Source organism: Myiozetetes cayanensis, unplaced genomic scaffold (assembly GCF_022539395.1).
Source record: "Myiozetetes cayanensis isolate MyiCay16 unplaced genomic scaffold, myiCay2020 scf5-8, whole genome shotgun sequence".
In the NCBI taxonomy this organism is placed as follows: domain Eukaryota; kingdom Metazoa; phylum Chordata; class Aves; order Passeriformes; family Tyrannidae; genus Myiozetetes; species Myiozetetes cayanensis.
In genome coordinates, this window is record NW_026087742.1 from 88,734,094 (window position 1) to 88,757,902 (window position 23,809).

The following is a 23,809-nucleotide window of genomic DNA, read 5'->3' on the forward strand; positions in this document are numbered from 1 at the left end:
CCAAAACTGAACACAGTATTTGAGGTGCAGCCTCCCCAGTACTGAGTACAGCGGCATTACCCCTTTAGCTAATAGTAATCCTTTTCTCAGCAAAGCACTAGGGCACAGCTGCACTGTGCTGGGGGATTGCCAGATCCCAGAGGAGACTAAGTGAGGTGTTTGCCCTCCTTTGGGAGGTGTGAATATAAAAGGGAGTTTTGTGGCTATTTACTACAGCTTTCGTCATAAAATGAAATCACCAAAGGATAGAATTCAGTTGAGTTCTGGTTAGCACAGTGGGCACTTCAAAAATGTCAGCCAGTGAAGTTCCTTAAATTGTGTGCAATAAACTAAATCTGATCTGATGCATATATTCAGCTTATTGAAATGACCTGTGAGCACTTTGTACTTGGTACAAAAAGAGACAAATTCAAAAGTGGTGGCAGAAACTAGGAGCAAACTTTTCCTACCAAGTTACACACAGAATAGTATATTCCTAAATCTTCTTTCCACATCTGAAGATTCCTGTTGGAGGTGTGACGTATTTCTTTCCTCCTTTTGCTGGACACAGATGGATTCCATCTGGAAGGTGTACTGTGATTGTACACTGCATAACATGGCCATCTTTCATGCATTTTGCTTTGGGACAAAAGTTATCTTCCTTTGGATTGTTTCCTTTTGATTTTATTGTCCTGCCAGCACCCTGTTGCTGACAGTTGCCTCGGTGGCAAACATGTAGCAGAAATGCTACAACAAAGGCTGTTATGTATCCCCATGCAGAACACAATTAAAGCATGCCCTAGTATAGAAGTTAAACTGCTGACTTTTGCAAAGATAAATGTCTTTTGAGTTGTCTTGACCTTGCTTGATGAGAAGAAAAATAGTTTGGAGTTTAGAGCCTAGGAACACATTTTTATCAGCTGCACTCAGTTCAGTATTTTCACACACACAGTTTTGCTGATAATTTTCCCACCAACTTCAGTTAGTAGAGGACTATGTTGTATCAGCAGGGCCCTTCTGAGGATTGTCTAAATTTCACGCACCCAATGACTGGGTGCAAAAAGGATTGTATGTGTTGTGTTTCTTCAGACTGTGAGAACATTTTACTTGTAAATAATATGTAAATACAATGAAACCACAATCACAGTTCTGTTTTAAATTATTTTATTTTGAAAAATACAATGTGTACTGTAATGTCAACTAATGGAATACTGACACTGTCAATCAGAACTTGTACTTCACACAATGATCAGCTAGTCGTGCAATAAACTGAACCTATTATGACACACTCCCACTTCAACTGTTTTATCATTACCTTTTTATGGCATGGCACAAATCCCTGTACATTGAAGCACACTCTACCTTTGCAGTCTTTATATAGATTTGACAGCACACACTAGTCACATAGCTCAAGAACACTGGGGTGAGACCATCACTTTACTGGAATTGAATGGCATTTGCTGTTGATTTCAGTGGGCTGAAGGTTTCACCCTAAATATCCACCTATGAATGTATTGTGTGTGGCCATTGTAATCCTTGAACTGTATCACTTCCTTGTAACTGGAATATTTAGTGATAGGAAAAAAAAATCAAACATGAAAAATAATATGTGTGTCAAAAACAGCCAAATGGTTCTACATCTTGGGTTTTGAATCAGTTTTTGTTAGCTGTAGAAATCTTAAACACCAACACTGTTACTGGAGATATTCAAGTTGTTTTCCCTCCAGACTTGGAGAGTATAATAAAAAAGGCTAAGTAATGTTAATAGTACAGCGAGACACAGAATGGCAAAGCTAGTTCTGAACATCCGTGTGTTTCAGACTACATACTGGAAGCACGGCTTTCCTCCCTTCTTCCTCACCTCTTAGTTTGAGCTTTAAATATCCTTCCCACATTCAGGGCAAAGGATGTCATCCCTTTCTGTGAGGAAGCCGCGACCCACCAGTGAGAGAGAGCACTTCTTACAGTTAAAGCAATCGTTATGCCACTGCCGTTCTTCAAAGGAGATGTACTTGGTTCCTCCGAGTCCTGTTTGAAAACCAAAAGCCTTCTGTTAGAAGCAAAGCACAGATGCAGACTCCCCTCACTGGCATGGAGAGTAGTGAAAAAATGTCATTGTGACAAATCCATTTGTTACTATGCTAGTTTTGCCGTCTTTATTTTCATCCCCAAATACTTTTGTTGCTTTCAGCTAAGTTAGGGAGCGAGGCTGTTATAATGCTAGAAATGAACTTCTGAGGGATAGCACTGGAAGAAAGCTGAAGAAAAGGAAAACACTTGCCCTTGAACACAATTCTCATAGTTTTTTACAGAACATTTGATGGCATCTGAGTAAGTTATTTTTTTGTTTTGTAAAAGTGCATTTAGATCATTAAAAAAGTCTGTCAGGTTGTATCAGGGCTTGATTCATAGCTACAAAGGAAGAGTGCTTCAAGAAAAGAAGCAGGTTAATAAAGAACAGGAAGGATTCCAAAGTTTGGGGCTATGGAGATTATCACGAGGGATATTGAAGTTGCATAAGAAAAAAGAGAGTCAATTATGTCTTGGTGGTAATTGTCTTTTGCTTAACCTCAGAAATGTCAAAAAATTTTAATATGATGCATTAGAATGAATATGATGCATTGGAAGTCAATGAAAAGATTAGTTGGCATACCTCTTATCCAGTGAGAGAGGTTTTTGTTTAGTTTTGCCTTTAGTAACAACATTTTGAAACAAACCATATCTATCTGTATGATAGAAAGGACTGCAATATTCAAGAGAGAAATGCCTCTCACATGAACATAAAACAGTACCTGTGGGGTTATACACTTGCTTTTCTAGGAACTATGTAATCAATGCTCCAGGTGTAACTCAGATTTGCAGTTTTGGACTGTATAGATCATACTGTTAAAGGCTAATTACTTCATAGAGGAGGTTATAGTTTTATGCTATTTAATAGTGAAGTTCTAAGCAGTTGCTCGTCTAAGTACTTGTGCACAGCAAAGTGGTATCTAAAAGCCTTGTGACTTCTCAGCTGATGTCCTGAGAAGGCAGGGAAGAAATGTGCTCTGATACAACCTGAGGGATAAGCCAGTTAGATACTTCCTGCTGGTGAAGGGACTGTTGTTGCTGAGGTCAGTGATCCCCCTAATGAGCACGAGTGGGATGATGTACAGAACATGTATATCCCATAGGTCTGTTAATGGGCATCCACTATGTTCCATGAAAATCAGAGGAAAAGGAGGAAACTTCAGTTTAAGGACCTCTTCCATTTATTTTTGTTAGGCACTGAAAAGGCATCATAAGTATTTAATTTCATAGATCTTGAATTATATAGTGTCTTCAGTCTTTCAAGTTATTCAGAATAAATTATTGAACCATTTTTAATATCAGAAGCAGTTCACTGGGAAAAAACAAACAAAAAAACACACACACAAAAAAATCCAAACCAAGCCAAAAAAACCCAGCACACAACCCCCACAAAAATGCAAAAGCACCAGCTATGAGAGACCTACCGCTGATTGGGTTTGTGCATCCAGCACACTTTTTGGCATAGAGGTTGCAGAAGCAGCTCAAGCAGTATGCAAACTCATCCCTGGAGGTAAAGCGTTGTCCGGACAACTGCTTCTTGCATTCAGTACAAACGAAGCACTCCTTATGCCACGGCTGCTCCCGGTAAGTAACACCTCCTGTAGTGATAGCCTGTTTTAGGAAAAATAAGACAGAAAGTGTTTTCTTAAGGGTGGCAGGTTTGTGTTTTGATTTGGTAGAGAGGAAGGGTGATGAGGTTTTTGTGGGTGGGAGGAAAATTATGCAAGTCATTTATTATAATTTCCTAATTTATACAAACAAGACCCATAGTAAAAGTACTTTATTCTGCATATGTTATAAAATCTGCCTCTCAGTTGTCCTCCTTGTTTTTCAAGCTATTCTTTCTATGTTGCTTTTCATACGCATACGCTAGAATCTGTCTGATCACTGTCCTTTACCTTCTCTTTCTTCACGGTGACATGACTACCTTGTGTGTTTCAACTTCCTTGTTACTTGGGCAAAGACCCGGGCTTGACTACTCTTGGGAGCCAACCAGAGGAGCAAGGGGCGTTGCCAGGCCCATTTACAGCTGACTTAAAGAATCTCTAGGGAGCGAGGCGGACAGGAGCAAGCAAGTAGGGGCGTGGCACGACAGTTTTCGCTGCAGTTTGCCTAGGCAGGTTGAGCGGGAAGGGCACAGCCACTCTCTCGGCTCTTGCTGGTAGGTTTTATGGTAGGTGTGCGTTTTTTTGTTCGGTGATTGTTGGTTTTTTTTTTCCTTCCCTCTCCTACTCAACTAGATCCAGCAATAGTTTGCAAACAATCAAAAGCCACAGCTGCTGCTGCCAGTAGGAGTGTTCTAAACCAGAGAGAACCCGCCAAGAAGGATGCAACTGTCCAGGTCACTGCCTGTAGGGAGTGTCTGAGCCTGGCATTAATACCAGAGGACAGTGCGAAAGACACCTGCATGCGGGGCAATCAGGTGAGTGATTAGCTCTGCTTCAGTGGCAGAGCTTAAGGAAGAAGTAGAAAGGTTAAGGAGTACTAGGGAAAGTGAAAGAGAAATAGACTTGTGGAGTCACACCCTTTCAACCCCAAAAGAAGCTCAGCAGGAGTCAGAGAAGCCCTGTCCCTCTCACCATCAGGCAGATGGAACAGACCAAGTAGATGGGGGGGAATGGAAACAGGTCACTGATAGAAGAGGTAAAAGAATCCCCTCCTGACCCCCATCACCTCCCCGGGTGTCCTTAAAGAACAGGTATGAGGCCCTGGACCCAGAGAGTCAGGCAGATGACACTCAAGAAAAAGATCTGTCTGGAGGGTCTCGTGTTTGCAATCTGTCTATTGGACAATCACAGCCACAGCTATTGAGAAAAAAAGAAGGGTAGTTGTAGTCTGTGACTCCCTTCCAAGGGGAACTAAGGGCCCTGTTTGCTGACCAGACCCATCCCACAGGGAAGTCTGCTGCCTTCCTGGGGCTGGGCTGAGGGATATTAGCAGGAGACACCCTGAGCTAATTTGGCCCTCTGATTATTACCCACTGTGGGTAGAACAGGTTGGCAGTAATGAGATAAGAGGTAGCAGGGCAATTAAAAAGGACTTTAAGGCTTTGGATTGGTTAGTTGATGGGACAGGAGCACAGGTGGTGTTCACCTCAATTCCTGATGTAGCAGGGATGAATGAGGAGTAGGAAAACCCATTTTATCAATAGGTGACAAAAGGACTGGTGTCACTAGCAGAATTTTGGGGTTTTTTGATCATGGGACAAATTCTATGGTAGCAAGCCTGCTAGAGTCAAATCAGCTTCATCTATCTAGGAATGGCAAAAGAACCCTAGCATGTAAGTTGTCAGGGCTGATCAAGAGGGCTTTAAATCAGGTTTGAAGGGGAAGGGGTTGAAACCAGGCTCTCCAGAGAAGAGCTTAAGGGTGGAGAGCCAGGGTTAGGAGTGATAGCAGCAGCCCAGCTGAAGTGCATGTACACTAATGCACGTAGTTTGGGAAAAAAGCAAGAGGAGCTGGAAGCCACAGTGCGGTAGGAAAGTTATGACATAGTCACCATCACGGAAATGTGGTGGGATGACTCTTATGACTGGAGTGCTGCCATTGATGAATACATGCTCTTCAGAAGAGATAGGTGAGGAAGGAGAGGTGGCGGGGTGACTCTGTATGTTAGAGAGTCTTTTGACTCTGGAGAACTTGAGGTTGGTGACAATAAGGTTGAGTGCTTATGGGTCAGAATCAGGGGAAGGCCAGCAAGGCTGATATCCTGGTGGGAGTCTGTTATAGACCACCCAACCAGGATGATGAGGGTGATGAATTATTCTACGAGCAGCTGGCAGAGGTTTCAAAATCACCAGCCCTTGTTCTTGTAGGTGGCTTTAACCTGCTGGATATCTGCTGGGAACTCAACACAGCAGAAAAGAGGCAGTCTAAGAGATTTCAAGGGTGCATGGAGGATAATTTTCTGTTGCAGCTGATAAGTGAACCTACCAGGGCTGGGGCCCCATTAGACCTGCTATTTACAAACAGAGAAGGGTTAGTGGGAGTTGTGGCCATTGAAGGCTGTCTGGGGCACAGTGACCATGAAATGACAGAGTTTTCAGTACTTGGTGAAATAAAGAAGACCATCAACAAAACCTATACCCTGGACTTCCGGAGGGCAGACTTTAGCCTATTCAGGAGGCTGGATCGGAGAGTACCCTGGGAAACAGCCCCTAAAAACAAAGGGGTCCCGGAAGGATGGACATACTTCAAGAAAGAAATCTTGAAGGCTCAGGAGCAGGCTGTCCCTAAGGTCCTCTGCTATGCTGAAAGATGAGCCAGTGGGGAAGACAACTGTCCTGGCTGAACAGGGAGATTTTGTGGGAAATTAGGGAAAAGAAAGAGAGTCTATTGACTTTGGAAAAAAGGGCAGGCAGTCCATGAAGTGTTTAGGAATGTAGTTAGGTCATGTAGAAAGAAAATTAGAGAGGCGAAAGCACAGTTTGAACTTAATCTGGCCACTTCTGTTAAGGACAAAGAAAAGTGTTTTTATAAATACTTCAATAGCAAAAGGAGGCCCAAGGAAAACCTCCATTCTCTGCTGGACACAGAGGGGAACATAGTTACCAAAGATGACGATAAGGCTGAGGTACTTAACACCTTCTTTGCCTCAGTTTTCAACAAGAATACAGGTTGTCCACAGGAACACTGGCTTCTTGGGCTGGTAGACAGCAACAGGGAGTGGAATAGCTCCCCTGTTATCCAGAAGGAAGAAGTTAGTGACTTACTGAGCCACTTGGATCCTCAACTCTATGGGACCAGATGGGATCCATCCTAAGGTGATGAAGGAACTGGGAGAAGGGCTCGCCAAGCTGCTCTCCATCATTTACCAACAGTCCTGGCTCACTGGGGAGGTCCCAGATGATTGGAAGCTGGCTAATGTGACGCCCATCCACAAGAATGGCCAAAAGAAAGACCTGGGAAACTCCAGGCCTTTCAGCCTGACCTCAGTGCCTGGCAAGGTTATGTGGGATCACTCGGTACCTACAAGACGGACAGGGGATCAGACCCAGCCATCATGGGTTTAGTAGTAGCAGGTCCTGCCTGACCACTCTAATCTCCTTTTATGATCAGGTGACCCACCTGGTGGATAAGGGGAAGGCTGTGGATGTGTCTACCTGGACTTCAGCAAAGCCTTTGACACCATCTCCCATAATATACTCCTGGAAAAGCTGGCAACCCACGGCTTGGACAGGGGCACTCTGTGCTGGGTTAAGAACTAGCTGGAGGGCCGGGCCCAGAGAGTGCTGGTGAACGGGGCTGCATCCAGCTGGCGGCCGGTCACCAGTGGTGTCCCCCAGGGATCAGTGCTGGGCCCAGTTCTATTTAATATTTTTACTGATGATCTGGACGTCTCAGACTGACGTCTGAGTCTACCATTAGCAAACTCGCAGATGACACCAAGTTGGGGGGGGAAGCGTCAGTCTGCTGGAGGGTAGGAGGGCTTTGCAGAGGGACCTGGACAGGCTGGATAGATGGGCTGAATCCAATGATATGATGTTTAATAAGACCAAGTGCCGGGTCCTGCACTTTGGCCCTGCAGCCCTACAGGGGACAGAGTGGCTGGAGAGCAGCCAGGAAGAAAGGAATCTGGGGATTCTAATCAACAGGAAGCTCAACATGAGCCAACAGTGTGCCCAGGTGGCCAAGAAGGTCAATGGCATCCTGGTCTTTGCCTATGCATATATCCATAGGAAACTGGGATTTGTTAGTTCCAAAATGATGAGACAAATCTCTTTAGGAAGGAATTCTAAAATATTTTGTGTCTGTGTATTCGAATTTAAGAAATTTGCGAATAAAATGTCCTTAGCCTAGAAAGCCACACTCGTGTTCATTTCAGGAGCAGCACTTACTCTGTGCAAAGCTTATCTCTCTGTCTTGAACGTCATATTAAAAGTAATGATCTCTGTTGTCTCATCTTCCTTCCATCTTTATCTTTCCAACTGAAATGTTACATCAGAATGAGGTTAATTTTTATTTTGTTTTTATTGTTTTGTTTGTTGCTGTTTTGTTTGTTTGTTTGTTTGTTTTCTAGTATGTTCTCTGGATGCTTTCAATATAAAGGGATGTTTAAGCCTAAGAGAATTCTCTTTGTAGCAAAGGCTGTGTCTGATGCAGGATGGGAACTGAAAACATCTCTTAAAATCAGTTGATTCTGGATCTTTTTAACACATACAAAAATGAGATATTCTACCTCCTTGGACACAGAATTGGATGGACTTCAACCCCTTAGGTTTCAGGTAAGTCAAGTAAGAGCATTACCTTCTTGCACTGGACACACTGCATAGCAAACTGCTTTTCGTAGCAGGGTACGCAAAAGTTTTGATGGTCCTTAGGGATGAAACTCTTTGTCCCAATAGGCTGTTGGCAGCGGTAGCAGATAAAGCAGGTCTCGTGCCAGCTGTTGCCTTTGTATTCCATCTTCCGAGTACCTGTAATGAGACCAGAGCATCAACTGAACTTCTTCTGGATGAGATGGATGCAATTTGTACTTCTTGTTTGCCTGGCATCTGGCTGTCAGTCAATAAGCAGTGCAGCTATGAGCTATAGGCTATTTCATGTTTCTACCAGATTGGTGTAGTATTGGGTACCATTTAAAGTTTTTGGAGAGCAAGAGGTTCTTCTCCTCCTGTGAAGAAGTGAAACATTTATTGATAATAATGCTGTCTTAAAACACCTTTTTGTGAGGTATTATTAAGCTAATAATGAATTCTAAAGCAAAGGAAGATTCTGGGGAACTGGAGAGACACCAATAAAAGCTGCTGTTAGTGCTGAGTGAAGGTAAGGCCATTCCTTGTTAAAGATTGACTTCAAGTCTATTTTGTTTCTTTTCCAGATGTCAGCAAGATACCTGTTAATGATAGAATCATAGAATGGTTTGGGTTGGAAGGGGCCTTAAAGATCTTCTGGTTCCAAACCGCCTGCCGTGGGCAGGGACACCTCTCACTAAACCAGGTTGTTTAAAGCCCCATCCAACCTGGCCTTGAACACTGCCAGGAATGGAGCATCCAGTTCCTGGTGACCATCTTTCTTCCCTTTCCCAGTGAAGTATAGTCGCTGTCTGAGACAAAGGACTTTTTCATATCTGCTCTGGGGTCTTTTTCCTGTCCTCACTGAGGTCTGCTATAAATTTGTAATCATTTCCAACTCAGCAACACCTAATCAAAATGCTTTTCTCTCTCTTGAGACTTTCAATAGGAAAGAAGCTTTCTCTCTGTCTTCAATTATATCGAAAACATAGCTGCGATGTAAAAGGGAGAAAAATCCTTAAATAGTTCTTTAATGAAAAATAGAAAAGTGGTTTGGTAGTTAGGAAATGAATGATTCTCTAGAATCAAGGTTTAGGGTTCAGCTACTGGGCTTTGCGGATTCAGTCCACTGCATGACAAGTGGACTCTGAGCCCTTCCAGGAAATTGGACATGCCCTATTATATGGACAAATTTCTTTGCACACTGTATAATTTCCTATGTACTACTTCAAGTCAGAATATTTGATACTGACCAGAAGGATAAACAAATAAATGTTGTTCCTACAGTTCTGCATTATTATTAAAACCTGTAACAACAAACATGATGTCAAATGCTTGGAAAACTGACAAGCCAATCATGTTGGCTAATGATGAAGAACCACACTAATGCCTTTAATGCTAACTCTCCCTTCCTCCTTTACTAGCAGGGTGAAGTTTTGCCATTTTTCCCCTTCTCAGGCATTAATTCATCTTTGTTTACTAGCTGCATGTTTTTCTTCTTTTCCTTTTATGGTCTCATTAAATTCTGCCCAGAGGCATACTTTAAGATTTATTTGGTGGTGGGATTTCTTAAAGCATTTAGCTGCAGCAGTAGTAAGTGAACTGTTAATTATCTTTCTGCCTGATGCCTGCATGCTTGAATATTTCTTTTCCATTTTATTAATGGACGCCTTCTAAAAATTATGCCCTCTCTGTGCTGCTAAATTTCTATATCATACCAAGGAGCAAATAAATCAGTCCTTGAAGGAACGACATTCTGGAAAAAGGAGATGTGAATATTTTTTTTTATAGTCTAGAATTTTATTTTCACATTTTCAGCTGTTCTCTCTCAGGGATTATGTTGTCACTGAAACTCAAGGCAGGGGGAGCCTGGACTGAAGTCAATGTGAGTTTAGTTTGCAGAAAGATTGAAAGATAAAGCCTGTAGTTACTTTAGTATTTAACAAGCATGTCATGATAATACTACTTTTAAATACTGTTGTTATTTCTAGTTATAAGTCCTGCTTTATCATCAAGCTATCATTTTTACACCTTAGAAGCACAATGTTGTGGTTTTCTCCTTTTGCCTAAGGTAACCAATGTCAGACCCAGCTGACAAAGTAACCAGTAATCATAATGGAGTGTGTACAAGGATTCTTCAAATTGCCTTTTAGTATTTTATTTCTGCACTGATAGCCCTTCCACTTTAAAGCCCTCAGATTATTACAGAATGTTATAGTGTTGACATGAGCAGATGAGGTTTTAACAATCTATTACTATAACCTCATGTTTCATTGTTGAAAAAGAAAATAGCTCTTTCCCGTTTCTTCATATCTTTGTGCTCAAGAATGACCTCAGAGGCACTTTGATGAATTTTTCATTTTTTTTTTTTCTGAGAGAAGCTAAATTTAGAGTAATCACATAGAAAACTAAATTTTGAATTAAGTAAGCTGTTAAATTTGCAAGCTATTTCCAGTTTTCAAGAAGTGGAAGTCAATCAAGACAAAGTTGGGATTGGATAGAAAGATCAATATTATTTTTCCAGACATCAAAAGCCTTTTAATGAATACTGCTGTAAAAAAAATATAAATCCCATTAATAAAAATGTTAAGTAAAATAAATACTGATTTTCAAGAGTTATCTGTTTTATGTGAATAACAGTTCTGCCATGAGCAGAACATTATGAACATTACATGTTCTGGTCATGAAAATGGCTTAGAATGCACAGTCAACTATATTTTACCTCGCTCACCACAACTTAGCAGAAATAGTCAAGGAAAAACATCTGTCAGAAATGTTGCTGAGTTTGGGCTTAATATTTAGCCTAATTTTTTCTTAGTCCAAAAAGTGAGCATCCTAACCTGGCATAATAGTCTTCTTGCACTCATTACATTTGGAAGAGTATTCATTGGAGTAGCAGTCAGTACAAAGTAGATGTTCCTCTTTTGCAGCAAAAGGTTTGTCCACCAAGGAATTCTTGCACTGGAAGCAGTGGAAGCAGGTTTCATGCCAGTGGCGGTCCTTGTAAGACAGATCCTGTAGAAATCCAAACCCACAAGGCAAGTGAAATGAACAGTTTGCACAACTGGAAAGTCAGATAATGCAAATACATCCAAATATGAGCCGCAGCCAGGAGCTGGGACTAATTTGCACAGTTCAAGAAAACAAAATGTTCTGATGAAGGTGAAGTTATTTTGCTGTGATAACTAAGAACAGCTCATAATAACTACTGACCCTTTTTTAGTTCAAGGTGACTTTTTTTATATGTGGCAGAGGAACAACTAATTTCATTTAGGTATTTCCTTTGAGAATAAAGCTCCACTTTTGAGTCAGATTAAAAGTTGTTAACCTCGTAGGTATGACAGACTTACCCTATTTGCCTTAACTATTGCTGATTCCTAGGTAATTTCATATATATTTCCTGAACAGAAATCCTTTTCCCAGCTGCTTTCTGGTATTTTTTCAGTTCAACAGATTTACACCAAGGGTGGAATAGGTCTGACCTCTTTGGGTTTTTTTCACTACAACAAATTTTTACTGACTCTTATGTTTTGTTTTACCTGTATTTCAGATGCGGATTGGACTGAAAGGTGTGAGATCACATTGTACCTGCACCCAGTGATCCAGAATACTGGCCAAGGGATTAATGTGAGTGCATAAGTATTTAAAATACTCTCCACAGTGGTCCTTTTATTATTTAAAAAAAAAAACCAACAAAACAGTCCTTCTTAAAATTGTGATCTAAAGCAATGGATTGTGCTTTTTAAAATTTAAATTAAGGTGACCTAATCTTGTAACGCTTGAACAGTATCTTTGGATTTCTAACAAAATGGAGCTTGGATCATTAAAGTAAAGGTGTCTACCCCAAAATATATAGGCTTCAGTTTGGGTTGGGAGTGTGAGTGGCTAGTACTGTCATGAATGGAGCAGAAATAATTTCTCATGTTCTAGCTCAAGATCCACTATGTATTTATTGCAGGCATCAAACTAATCTGGTTAACTGAAGGAAAAGAATGAGTTGTAGAATATCAGATGTTTTTAGCTGTGTAAGGCATCACAAAGTGTTTGTACCTGATCTGGCCTAAGCTACTCTGTGTCAGTCAGTACAGTCACAGGTAACTCCAAATGAGCAATCTTAGCCCAGAGCAAACAAAAGATACCGTGGATCTAGGTTAACTTAAAACAACAGCACATTGTGTCTTCAGGAGCCTTGTTCTCAGAAGTAGCTATTAGGAAACACTGAAATAGTTTTATCTAGCTTAGCTGATATGTAGTAACTTGTTGAGTTATAGTAATTTAAGTCAGAAATTCACCACATGCAATTAAGCATTTTTGTTCGGACATCTGCACTACTCACCTGAATTTCTTAAATCACTGTGAATAACAGTTGGTACCAATGTGTCTTGCATTTCTGAGACTGTACTCTGTGACAGAATATCTAAGACTCACACTTTACAGCTTCCAGGCACTTGTTTATTCAGCTCATCTATTCTTTTCAGCTAGCTCCTTCTGAAACAGCACAAATTTCTCACCATAAAATTTTAATCTTTTTTAATAACAAATTGAAAACAATTTTCTTCAGAAGTTATTTACATTTTTTTCCCTTTAAATGAAGTTGACTAGCCTAAATCTGGTCTCAGTTTATATTTTCCACAGAAAAGACTACAATATACAGCCAACAGTGACTTCCAAAATGTGAAATTTGCCTGCTAGAAAGTAGAATCACAACAGATCTGGTTTTCTTTCTCTTGCAACATGATGTATTCCATTCTTTTCCCCCACTCGCTGCTTTTCTCCCCTTTTTGCAATTTTCTGCAAGCTATTTCTTAATCTCCACAATTCATGTGCTGATGTCTGCTTATTTTATCAATAAAATTTTGCCCTGGAGAAGGTGCATGCCTTTTAGAGGAGGAATAACGAAGAAAAATAATAGGTGTGAATGATGAAAGATTTGATCCTTCAGTCAGTTATGCTGGCAAATTGTATAGGTAGTAGCTGGGTAGGTGAAGGTAGCAGATATTTCATCATGGCATGGTGATGAAGAACAACTACAACACAAAGTATCCAAGATAAAGGCTGAACTGAATAATCTTCAGATACTTTGGATTATTATAACATAATAATAACATATAATATATAATATAATATATAACATATAATATAAATGTAGAGACTGTCTAATATGCCTGGCTTTGAGATGCCTACAATAGATTATTAGAATGATGAATTTGATATTGCCTTCTCTCTCTGAATCTGTCACATCTGAGAGCAAGGAAGTCCAAGTACTGATGAAACCCTTTATGCATCATGATTCTTCTTAAGTCAGTGCAATAAAGTCACTGAAAAGGAGGTTTGGTCTACTTCAGTGTGTTGTCCATATCACTGGAACCTTTGGCTTGTCCATAAGCTGTGGATGTATTGATCTGGAGCAGATTCTACACTGGAGAAGTTGCATGTGCAAAACTGACTTCAAGCTTGTCTGAATGTCAGGCTGGTCCTCTGTTAAGCTGAAAAAGCATCAGGTTTAGTCTAGGCATGTGAATACTAGTTTATGCTAGCTGATTGTAACCCAAATAAATCTGTTCCAGCAGAAGGTACAAGGGATATACAACTAATTCCTGTTTATTGAATGGATTTCCAGGAAGAACCAAACCAGAAAATTACTATTGTGGACTCAGAACTGGAGTAAATCCTTAAAATATTGATAGCCATGACCTCTCAGCTGTTTTATGCAGCTCAAGGGAAATGAGTCCCTCATGCTAACTATTTTAGGTGTAGATTTTAATGCAACCTCCTGTATTGCCTAAAAGGATTATATAGAGAAAGACTCCTTCTGCCATCATCTGCACCTCTATGAAAACTGACTGCCACTTGGTCTTGTTAAAGAGAGCGCACATGAACATATGAAAGAGATGTTAGATAAAGCACAGATCAGAGATTGAAGAACTACCATAGGCTGACATTTGAGAAGTGGAATGGGAGATGCATGCACACAGGTGCTCGTGGACATGCTCTGCCCTGTGCAGGCATTTTGCAGCTGAAGTGCAGAAAGCACCGAACCAGTTCCAGATGTGCTACTACTGAAGAGAGAAAGCGAGGAGGACAATATCGCCTCTGCAGAGCTGTGATAAATCCTGTAGCAGCATTTGGAGGGAGAATTTTTAACACTTTGTTGAGTGACATTTCTTCTGAATATAGAAAATAATCCTTCTCTCATATGGTTTCATTTGAAGATAAAAAATTAACGAAATTAGCAATCCCTGAAACTACTCATATTTGAATGGGCGCTTTTCTCAACCTGATCTCGGTATCAGCCTCAGCTGAGAATTTCAGCTCAGGGTTCCTTGACACAACCAAATGAACAATGAATGTTTCTCAAACAGACGTCAGAGTGTCAGTGAAGTGGAGGTCTTTTGTAGGCGCTCAGATGACTGTAAGCAAAACTTGATGCAAGATCCTATTTGTATCCAAAACTTTTGAGTCATGCCACGCAAAACAGGTTTGAAACTCATGGTTTTGAGAAGCCATTATGTGCTTTTAAAGTAATTTTATTTTCTCTTATTTTCCTTATGTCACTCACAAAGAAAACTTTGACAAAATAACTGTTAACACTGGCAAGATGATGTTTTAACAGCTTTTTCATAGTTCTGTACAGTTTCGCTCCAACATGGTTTATTTAACCTCTAGGGTGGGACTGCATGGGACCTTTTTTAAACTAGAAAATTGTTTTTAAAAAAATCCAAAACCTAGAAGACCCCCAAGACTAGAGTTACCAGGGTTACTCTTAATGCTCCTCATACGTTGTCTTCTACTCTGGCTTTTAAAGTCAAAGTAAACTGAAACCATTATGCAGTACCATGTCTCCTGAACTGGCTTTCAGCAGGGACCCAAGAGGAAGAAGGAGATCAGAGAGTTTATTACCAGAAGAGGAACTGCATGTGTTGTTCACGAACAAGGACTACATTAGGCTTTTTTGCCTGACAGAGTACTCTTTTCAGAAGAGCAGAGGAAATGGTGTACGCCAACAAAATGCTGTGCAGATTGTACGCTACACACACCCTGTAGCAAAACGCTGAAGTATGTTAGACTGGCACATACCTGTCAAAAACATGTTGATAAAAGGTAAAAACAAGTGATACTGTGCTGGACCCAGACCCTTAGGAGTATGAGAAGATATTAGGGTGTCTGCCTCTTTTACTTACTTTGCTTTTACTTTACAACGACTATTCTGAGATTCAGTAGTGCACTGAAAAAATGTTGCAAGTCAGGACAAGGTTTAGACGTTAAAAATGAGAAAAATAATTATTTTATCCCTTTTTTTTATCCACGGTACTAGAGGTTTTAATTTTTTGTTTAGTTTATTTAAGTCTGACCCTTCTGACTCATTTTTGGCCTGCGTGCTGACACAGTAGTTTTATCTCGCAATCCACTTATAATTTAATTCTCGCATTTTGCAGAGAGAGCGTTCACCCCTTCCTGCCTGCCAAGGCCAACTTGTGGACTGTGTTAAACACTGGATTACTGTAGGTATTTCCTGTTTTTGCAATGGTTTCTATACCACAGGATCTGCAAGAAAAGTATCAAAAAAGCCAGAGTCAACCAAAAGTCACGCTCCAGCAGTTAAGCACATGGGAACATAATAGATGGATTTCCAGAAAGAAGCATGAAACTGTAGGTGTGGTGAATGTTCACCAGGGATATAGGCAACAAAATACTTTTTTTTTCTTTCCTAGAAAAAGTGAATTTATATTAAAACATGTTAACACATGGAGAATGTATAATAGCTGTGAGAGAAATGGCATCATGTTTTTCTACTACCTGCCAGTGCCTTCTACCACTCAGTATGTGAAGTTTTTATTCTATATGTTAAAGTTTCATAAACATCAGCTAGAATTGTTTACAGTTAATGAAATGGCCTAAATCCAAAGGTGTCATTCAGACACATGTTGTCAATCTGGGATTTTTTGATGGAAAAAACATGTTCCTTTAAAATAACAAATCAGTTATTACTCAGTTACTTTCAAGCTACCCATAAATTACTATAAAAATTAGAAAGATGGTGAAACAAATTCTCCCAATTTGAATTTAAGGAAAGCTTTTCTTCAGTGTGGTTATCTTTTGGGCTCTCTGTGCCATAGCTTAAATACAACGGGATAATCTGGCATCACTTTCATCCTCTCAGATCCCAGTGCTGTCAGAATTGGAGTATTACCAGTGTCTGAGCAGGCTTAAGTTCAACTCAGGTGAATTGATTCTGTGTATCAGTGCCGATACACTACAGTAGTTCAGAGTCAGAGAGCTGTCTGTCCTCTTGTCAACACTTGTTTTACTTTGGTTTAACCCTATCATCTAAAGAAGGGCTGCTTTTAGTTGGGAGGGCTGGAAAGAGGGAAATTAAGAGCACCTGGTTCTCAGTGCAGCTTTTGTGAGTATAGAAAAACAATGGTGGCCTAGAAGGGACTTGCAAAAGAAGATCTGAGGTGAGAGCTACGTGAGACTTTTCAGGTTGTAATGTGGGTGTAAGCATGGGCACCCCTGCTGGATGCAGAGGCCCAGATGTGACCTTTTCTGATAACTCTGTCACTCCACTAGGTTTTTTTTTCCAAATTTTACAACTGTAGGTTATGTCAAAACATATAAACAAATGTCCATATTGTACATGAAGTAAATATACTGGTTTCATTCCCAAACACAGTACAATTTATCTTCTTTGTTGAGGTGAAAAAGTAAAAGCAATGTTTAAAAAGATACATAGAAAAATACATACATATATGTCTGTGTGTATATTTTTTATGTGTTTATATACCTCTGTATACATACAGTTTAATGAGGAGCAGAAGTCTGATTTTTGGTGACTTTGTGTTTCACAGCTGAATTATGCTCGGTCATACAGTGGACACACTTGGTCTGAAACTTATCTTGGGGCTGAGGCTCTTGTAAGGGCTCTCTCAAATGTGTTTCTAGTGTCTGTTACTGTAATTGAAAACCTACTCCAGTTTTCTTTTCAGTGGGAACATCCATAGGATCTCTTTTTCTACCCAAACATATGTTGTTGTTTTATGTTAGAAAACTTGTAGCAATTTAAGTTTCAGCTTTTATCCATCTGGCAGAATTTGGTTAAAATTGGTCAACAGGTTCAAAAGCTACAGCACAAAGCATGGACAGGCACAAACAGCAGTCACAGAAACAAAAAAGAACATGTTAATTTCCGGTATGCTTCATAGCTTTTTAGGAAATATTTATTTACTATCTCTTAGTCATGTTTTCCACATATAGTTCTGATTCTTTACGTATATAAAATATTCTTAGATTGTAGACTAAGGGGCCTTTTTTTTTTTTCCTATCTGCTATTAGAGTGTGTCTTGCTTTAAAGAAAAGCAGTATATCGGATAACGCCCACACTCCCTAAATCCATAAATCTGGGTTGAAAAGTTCAGCCTGATTAATTCCTGAATACTCTGACCGAGATTTGTTGAAGCCAGTCCAAGTTTTTAAATTCTTGAATATCAACACATGGAAATATCTTCTCAGGGGATTAGAAAGAGACCTTAAAACAAAAGCACATTCTGGAACGGGACAGAAATATTTTGCTTTTTCAGGTCAGGACAGGCCAGCTATATCTCTTCTCTAATCTGAATATTTATGAGCTGTAGGAAAGCTGGCAATTTTATACCCCCTTACAGACTACTGCCAGTTCCCTGTCTTGACAGTGAAACATTCTCACCTTTTTAAGGCTTCTGAAAGGGACTTTCCCACTGATTTGCCAATAGAATCAGGTAGATCTATTTGGAAGATACGTAATCTTTATTTTTCCCAATCTGAGTAAACATATATTTTTGCATCTCTGAACTAGTGATCGAGTAGTAGTATCACTAACAGGAATTAATTGGTGCTTCTAGAGGTACGGATAAACAATGGAGGAAATCAAATGTCAGATTTCCTTGTATCGGTCAAGAATCCTATGGTCATGCAATACAAATTGCAGTTCTACTCTGTCAATCTCGCTGTGTTCTACTCTGTCAATCTACTCTGGCAATCTCACTCTGTCAGTCTGTCAGTGAAACTCCTGCCCAGCTTTGAACAGGTCAGTTTTGTGCAAGGAGGACAGCTCTTGGATGAAGTCTGTCTGTAGCAGTCCAACAGACACTTCACTGGATGGCTCATCTGTCTTCATTCAGTCAGGGTGAAACTGGTCTGAACTCTGGTAGTTTTAATTAACTTTAAAGAAATGCAGGTGATTATACCTGATTTGTACCAGGCAGGTGTTTTGATGTGGTGCAGCCTTGCACAGGTCAAGCAAGTAGAGTCTCTTCTCTGTCCTTTCCAATCTTTAGTTAGACTCCTTTATCATCATTCTGTATTTAAAAGGCTAATTTTTCTAACTCTATCTGATTTATTGCTTGGGTGAGCATTAGCTAGATTTCGTGGTCCCCAAGATGGCAACTTCTCTTGAGCATGTCTTGTCTCTTTGATGACCACAGAATTATGATCACTGGAAAGCCAGCAGTGGGTTTGCTCCCTCTGACTCAAACAAAATCTGCTTCTGTCACCCTTCCAGATCACAGGTGGCCCTGAGGACAGACTCTCCTAATGACTCCTGATGAATTTCTTACATCAGATCATTCTATACCTTACAGGAAGGCATTTCTATTACCATGCCTGGTAAAGAAGGATTTGCCAAATGAAGTGATAAAAAGCAGGTACAGGGGTCCAGAAAACATGCTCTCCGACCAAAAGGAACCCCTATGTAGCTATTAAGCTGGATCCTTCCAGGTCTCAGCTCTATATCCAGGCTACTCTACTGAGACTTCTGTAACAAGACACAAATCTGGCATACCTTGCAGTCAGCGCCAATAGGTTTTTTGCATTCCTCGCAGGTGTTGGAATAAAGGTTCTCATAGCATTTCACACAGTAGGGGCTGTCCTCCTTCAGGATGTACTTCTTACCAAACAGGGACTCTTTGCAGTAGTGGCAGTCAAAGCGCTCAGTCATGTTGATATCTGGAGTCCAGCTATCCTGTCAGGAGGAAGAAACAGGCACATACATGTCAGACTGAGCTACATTTGACCCAATCCCCTCGGAAAGGTTTATCAATTCTTGTTTACCACATTGTACCTCAGTTTTAATCTGAATTTTGGTCAAAATAAATGAACACAATAGGAAGAAACTGGACTATAAATTCTTCAGTGCAGGGCAATGACAATAGCCCATGTACTTCAGCCATCCACTGATCCGTCTTTCACCAGAACTAGTGTTAGAGACAAGAGGGAGGAGTAACCCCTGAGTCTGAAGAATTCTCATGGGATTTGTGAGGGGGATTTGACCAATAATTCCAAAGCAAGAAGGTGTCTCTGGTGGGGGGTGGAGGCAGCCAAGTACATTAAGAGGATGAGCCAGCTAATCTTTAGAAACAACATCTCCTGCGTAAGGCAAGACAAAGGTTTGCATTGCTAGTAGACTTTAGTCAAGCACGGACTCTCAGGTACCACTGTTATGTGCTTCTGCGCCTTTCTTCTCTGCGTATTCAGTAAGCCAGTGTCTGGCAATTGTTCCCCTGCAGGCGGAGACCAACTCTCCATCTCTTCTCACGCCTGGGACTATGGGCACTGTTAACAGCAGGAGGTGTAGGGTTGGTGATTGTGTATCTCATTCTTCCCTGATGCAACTGAATGAATTATTCAACTGCACTGGCACACAAATGGGAGCTAGATACCCCGGCTCAGACAAATGTCAAACAATGATTATGGAAGGGGAAAAGCAAGTAGAAGAAACTGCATAGCATGTCTCAGCTTATCTGAATTAGGAACAACTTCTGTTTGCTCCTCAGGTCTTATGTCTCTATTATTTTCTAAATGCACATAGAAGCAACAATGACACAAATGACTTTGATTAACTACATGAATATTTATTATTGCCTGGGCCAATTTATTTTGGGTTTCATTGGAGTCATCAGCTTCTTTCTTAACCTGAGGGTTTGCAGCATGTGTTGCACCTGAAATCTGTTTGGAGGTTACAGCTGGAGAGGGCAAAGCTGCCTGTTTTAGAAAGGAAATTTCACAACTGGAAAGTGAATACCATGTGGACTGCTTGATTTTCACTACTTGCCAGGCCTCATCTCCTCTTTAAGCCACATTTGATCTATAAATCCTTAAATGTTTTGAGTACTAATGGCTTTAAGTGGCTACCTCTGTCTTTCATGCACAAGTGACATTTACAGCATCTGCAGTCCTTTTGCCAACTTCAACTCTCAAGCAAAAAGCTGTTACTTACTTAGTGTTCTTGGCACAAATTGCTGGATTCTGGAGTTTGTCCTATCCTCCTGGTAGTGGGAGCCACCCACAGGGCATTCTGAAATCCTGAGTTCTCCTCCATAATTTCAGGTTTTATTATTATCTTCTATTCTCTGTAGCTGGAATGTGATTAAGGTTTTAGGGCAGTCAGAATGGGTAAAGTTCATTTTGTTTGGATGGGTAGAAATCTTTTTTTGTTTGGCTTTTTTTTTTTTTAATGGTTGACCAACTGCTGAATTGACCAGCCCAGACTGAGGGATGAGTGGTTTTATATGTGTACAGTAGGTAAGCAATGGCTCAGCTGCTGAAAAGTCCTTTGAACTACAAATAACTACTAAAGAAAAAAGATAGACAAACTACCAAACCCCAAAATATGCTCAGAGGAAAAATCATGACAGCTGGTCATTTGTGCTACTGACAACCCAGAATTAGTAGCAGTCCAACTACTTTGACCTTAAAGGTGCTCTAGGAACTGATTAACTTTCTTATCCCAGAGGGGAGCTGGGAGTATGTTAGGTGCTCTTTGTCATTAAGGGCTAGAGGTGATCATAGGATCTGATAAGAAAAAGACAGAAAGTAAGAAGGCTTGCTGAAGAGAGAAGTGCAGTGACTACCCAAAGCTCCCTTCTAGCCCGTCCCCAACAGCAGTAGCTGGCAATGGAAGTCAAAGACAAGAGAACAGGAACAGTAGAGAGGGACATTTCCTTAACAACTGCTTCCAGCCAGTTAGTCTCCTCTTGAAGTAAAGTTGCGGTCATTACCACAACATTTAAAAGTTGATGGTGGATTTATTTGCCTCTCTGTTTTGTGCCTGTTTATACCTCTAAGCTGTATAACATGTTTGGACTTGCCCATGAAAGAACTAAAGAGGACTTAATTTCCTTCATGGAGTAATTTCAGCAAAATAAATGGAGTCAGACAAATGTATACTCATTTGAACATGTAAATGTATGACAGATTCTGAGAGGAGTGATAGCTTTTTTCAAATTATCTGTATTTACAACAGAAATCTGTACTTTTTATTGGACTTTATTAGATATTTTTTTCTGAATTATAGGATTTGGTTGTACATTTAATGTGCATTATTGCTAAGTTAAAGTGTGAGCAGAAACCGCTTATAAACTGGCATTTGTCACTTTTCTGCAGAATAAGTTCTTTCTAGCCTTGAATTAAAAGTAGATGTGTGATATCAAAGAGTGAAAAATTTCTCTTCAGTGAAGATGTGGAAAAGCAAAAACCACAGAGTGTGATTCCTTTACAGGTTTATACCATTTCTGTACTTCATCCAAAGCTGCCAAAGTACATTGTGACTGGAAGAAGGACTATTCCCTTAGAGGTGGATGGTTCTGTCTCTTGATCACAGGAGGTTCCTTCTTGAGTGCTGTATTGTCTTCTAGGTGCTTTTCAGGGGAGCAGAAGCAAGCATTATGTAATATATTTATTTAATAATTTATATAATAGTGTAATAATTTATTTAATAATTATTTAATAGTGACTGCCCCTATTTCAGAAAATACCTGGGCAGTTGCCTCACTATCCTGGAAGGGATCTAGTTTTGTTAAATGTTCTCTAAGATAGTCACAGTAAATTATTCCCCTCACCATAAACAGGGAGAAGCAGTCCTCATTTCTATGTCCCAAACAGATTTAGGGATGAACTGTGCTCTATGAAGACACTGCAGGGACAGCACTGCATGGGATATGAAGAACAGCTCCAGAGATTTGGGTAATCAAAAGACAAGGAAGGAAAGTTTCCAAGATCTGCATGTTAGTTTTGGTTATGTGAAACTTTATTGGATCCGGGACCAATTTTGGATCTAATATCTCTTAAAGTTAGGAATTCACATTCATGTGGTTTCATTCAGAAAGCTGGAATTCAGGGTTAAGCAACTCAAATTCCAGGCTGTTCAAGTCCTGGCCTTGGATTGGGTCTCAGGATCTATTGTGTGATATTTTGAGGATATTGTACAAGTTTTTTTCTGCTTCAGAGAGAATTAAAGGTAAAGTAATCATGGGGCCTATTTACTAGATATAAGCAATACTTTCAAGCAAATTATTTCATTGTTGCCTTGCAATGAAGAAATGCGAAATCATATTGAGCAATGGTTTTGCCTGTCACTTTGTACACATGGTCCTTTATGTTGCCAGTCCATTGATTCCTGTTATATAAAAACCCCTCATGCTTAGCTTAGTGCAGTCTTTATGTACTGTTTTGGGTTTTATGAAAAAAAAACCAAAACCAACCAAACAACCGAAACAGAGGACTTGCACAGTTCTGGATAGACACAAATTGCAATTCAACCTCCTTGCCATTGATCTATTTCTTCCTCTTGTGTTTGATCCTTGGTGACTGTAAAGCTTTGTGGGCCAGGGGCTCATTTTTATTACACCACTTTGTAGTACAAGGTCTTTAGATCTTATTGCAGTAATCATTCTATACTTATGCTTTTTCAGATTGCTCTAAACATTATTATGAAGTAGAAATTGATTTTTTCTGCCATGAGGTCTCCCTCATACAGCGTCAGACATAACACATACATCTTCAAGAGGAAAGAGCTTTCTGTTGCATGCCCAGAAGAAAAGTTACAGTTTATTCCAAATGTTAGCACTACCCACACTCTGTCTTCCAGGAAGGGTAAGAATTGGCAGGAAAATTAACAAAAAATTAGTAGACTGACTTAAAATCTAGGTTTCTTTCCTCTTCTTCCCCTGTTGGCTCAGTCTCATTTTACTAGCAGTAATTGCTAAAGTTATCATATTACCTCATAAAAATTATGGCTCATCATGTCATTAAGAAATCATCCAGCATTCCCCAATCCCATGACACTATTGACTGCTGAAAAAGCAGACCTTGTCTGCTTTTTTGAGTAGGGGCTGCAAGCCTAATAAGTGATGTTCTGTGCGTCTCTCATTTCAACCCTTCTTATGGGGTATTGAACACTGGGAAGTGCAGATGTACATGCACAAGAGAGAGAAAGAAGCCAAGGCAAACTGTGTAAAACATGTAGGAGTTGTTTATTTTATTCATTGAAATTCTGATCTCTTGTTGTAACAGTATCTGGAGACATAGGATTCAGAATTAAGCCCCTGTAGATGCCAAAGGAGGACTTGGTGTTGACCTCAATTAGGTCAATAGTACCAGGGCTCTATATGTGCTCCTGCAGCAGAATGGTGTGTTGCCACCTACACAGGAAATAAAAGGTCCTCCAAGATGTACACACACATTTCTCCCACTTGACTATTTTTCCAGAAGAACTGT

At 40.1% G+C, this 23,809-nt stretch overlaps 1 protein-coding gene across 6 annotated transcripts in view; it reads right to left on the reverse strand.

Annotated features, from left to right (window-relative positions):
- Positions 1–1,133: 1,133 nt before the first annotated feature.
- Positions 1,134–23,809, reverse strand: part of FHL2 (four and a half LIM domains 2) — a 62,745-nt gene continuing 40,069 nt past the window's right edge. For 5 of the 6 annotated variants that reach the window (XM_050333847.1, XM_050333848.1, XM_050333845.1 and 2 more), the window contains 5 exons: positions 19,098–19,277; positions 11,122–11,296; positions 8,295–8,464; positions 3,474–3,660; positions 1,134–2,007 (listed from right to left, as the gene is read on the reverse strand). In XM_050333847.1, coding sequence (XP_050189804.1) covers positions 1,856–2,007; positions 3,474–3,660; positions 8,295–8,464; positions 11,122–11,296; positions 19,098–19,253 — 840 coding nt within the window. In that variant the 5' untranslated portion in view covers positions 19,254–19,277 and the 3' untranslated portion in view covers positions 1,134–1,855. Of the gene's footprint in view, positions 2,008–3,473; positions 3,661–8,294; positions 8,465–11,121; positions 11,297–19,097; positions 19,278–20,531; positions 20,551–23,809 lie in introns of those variants that run through there. The other variant, XM_050333850.1, reaches the window with a different exon arrangement.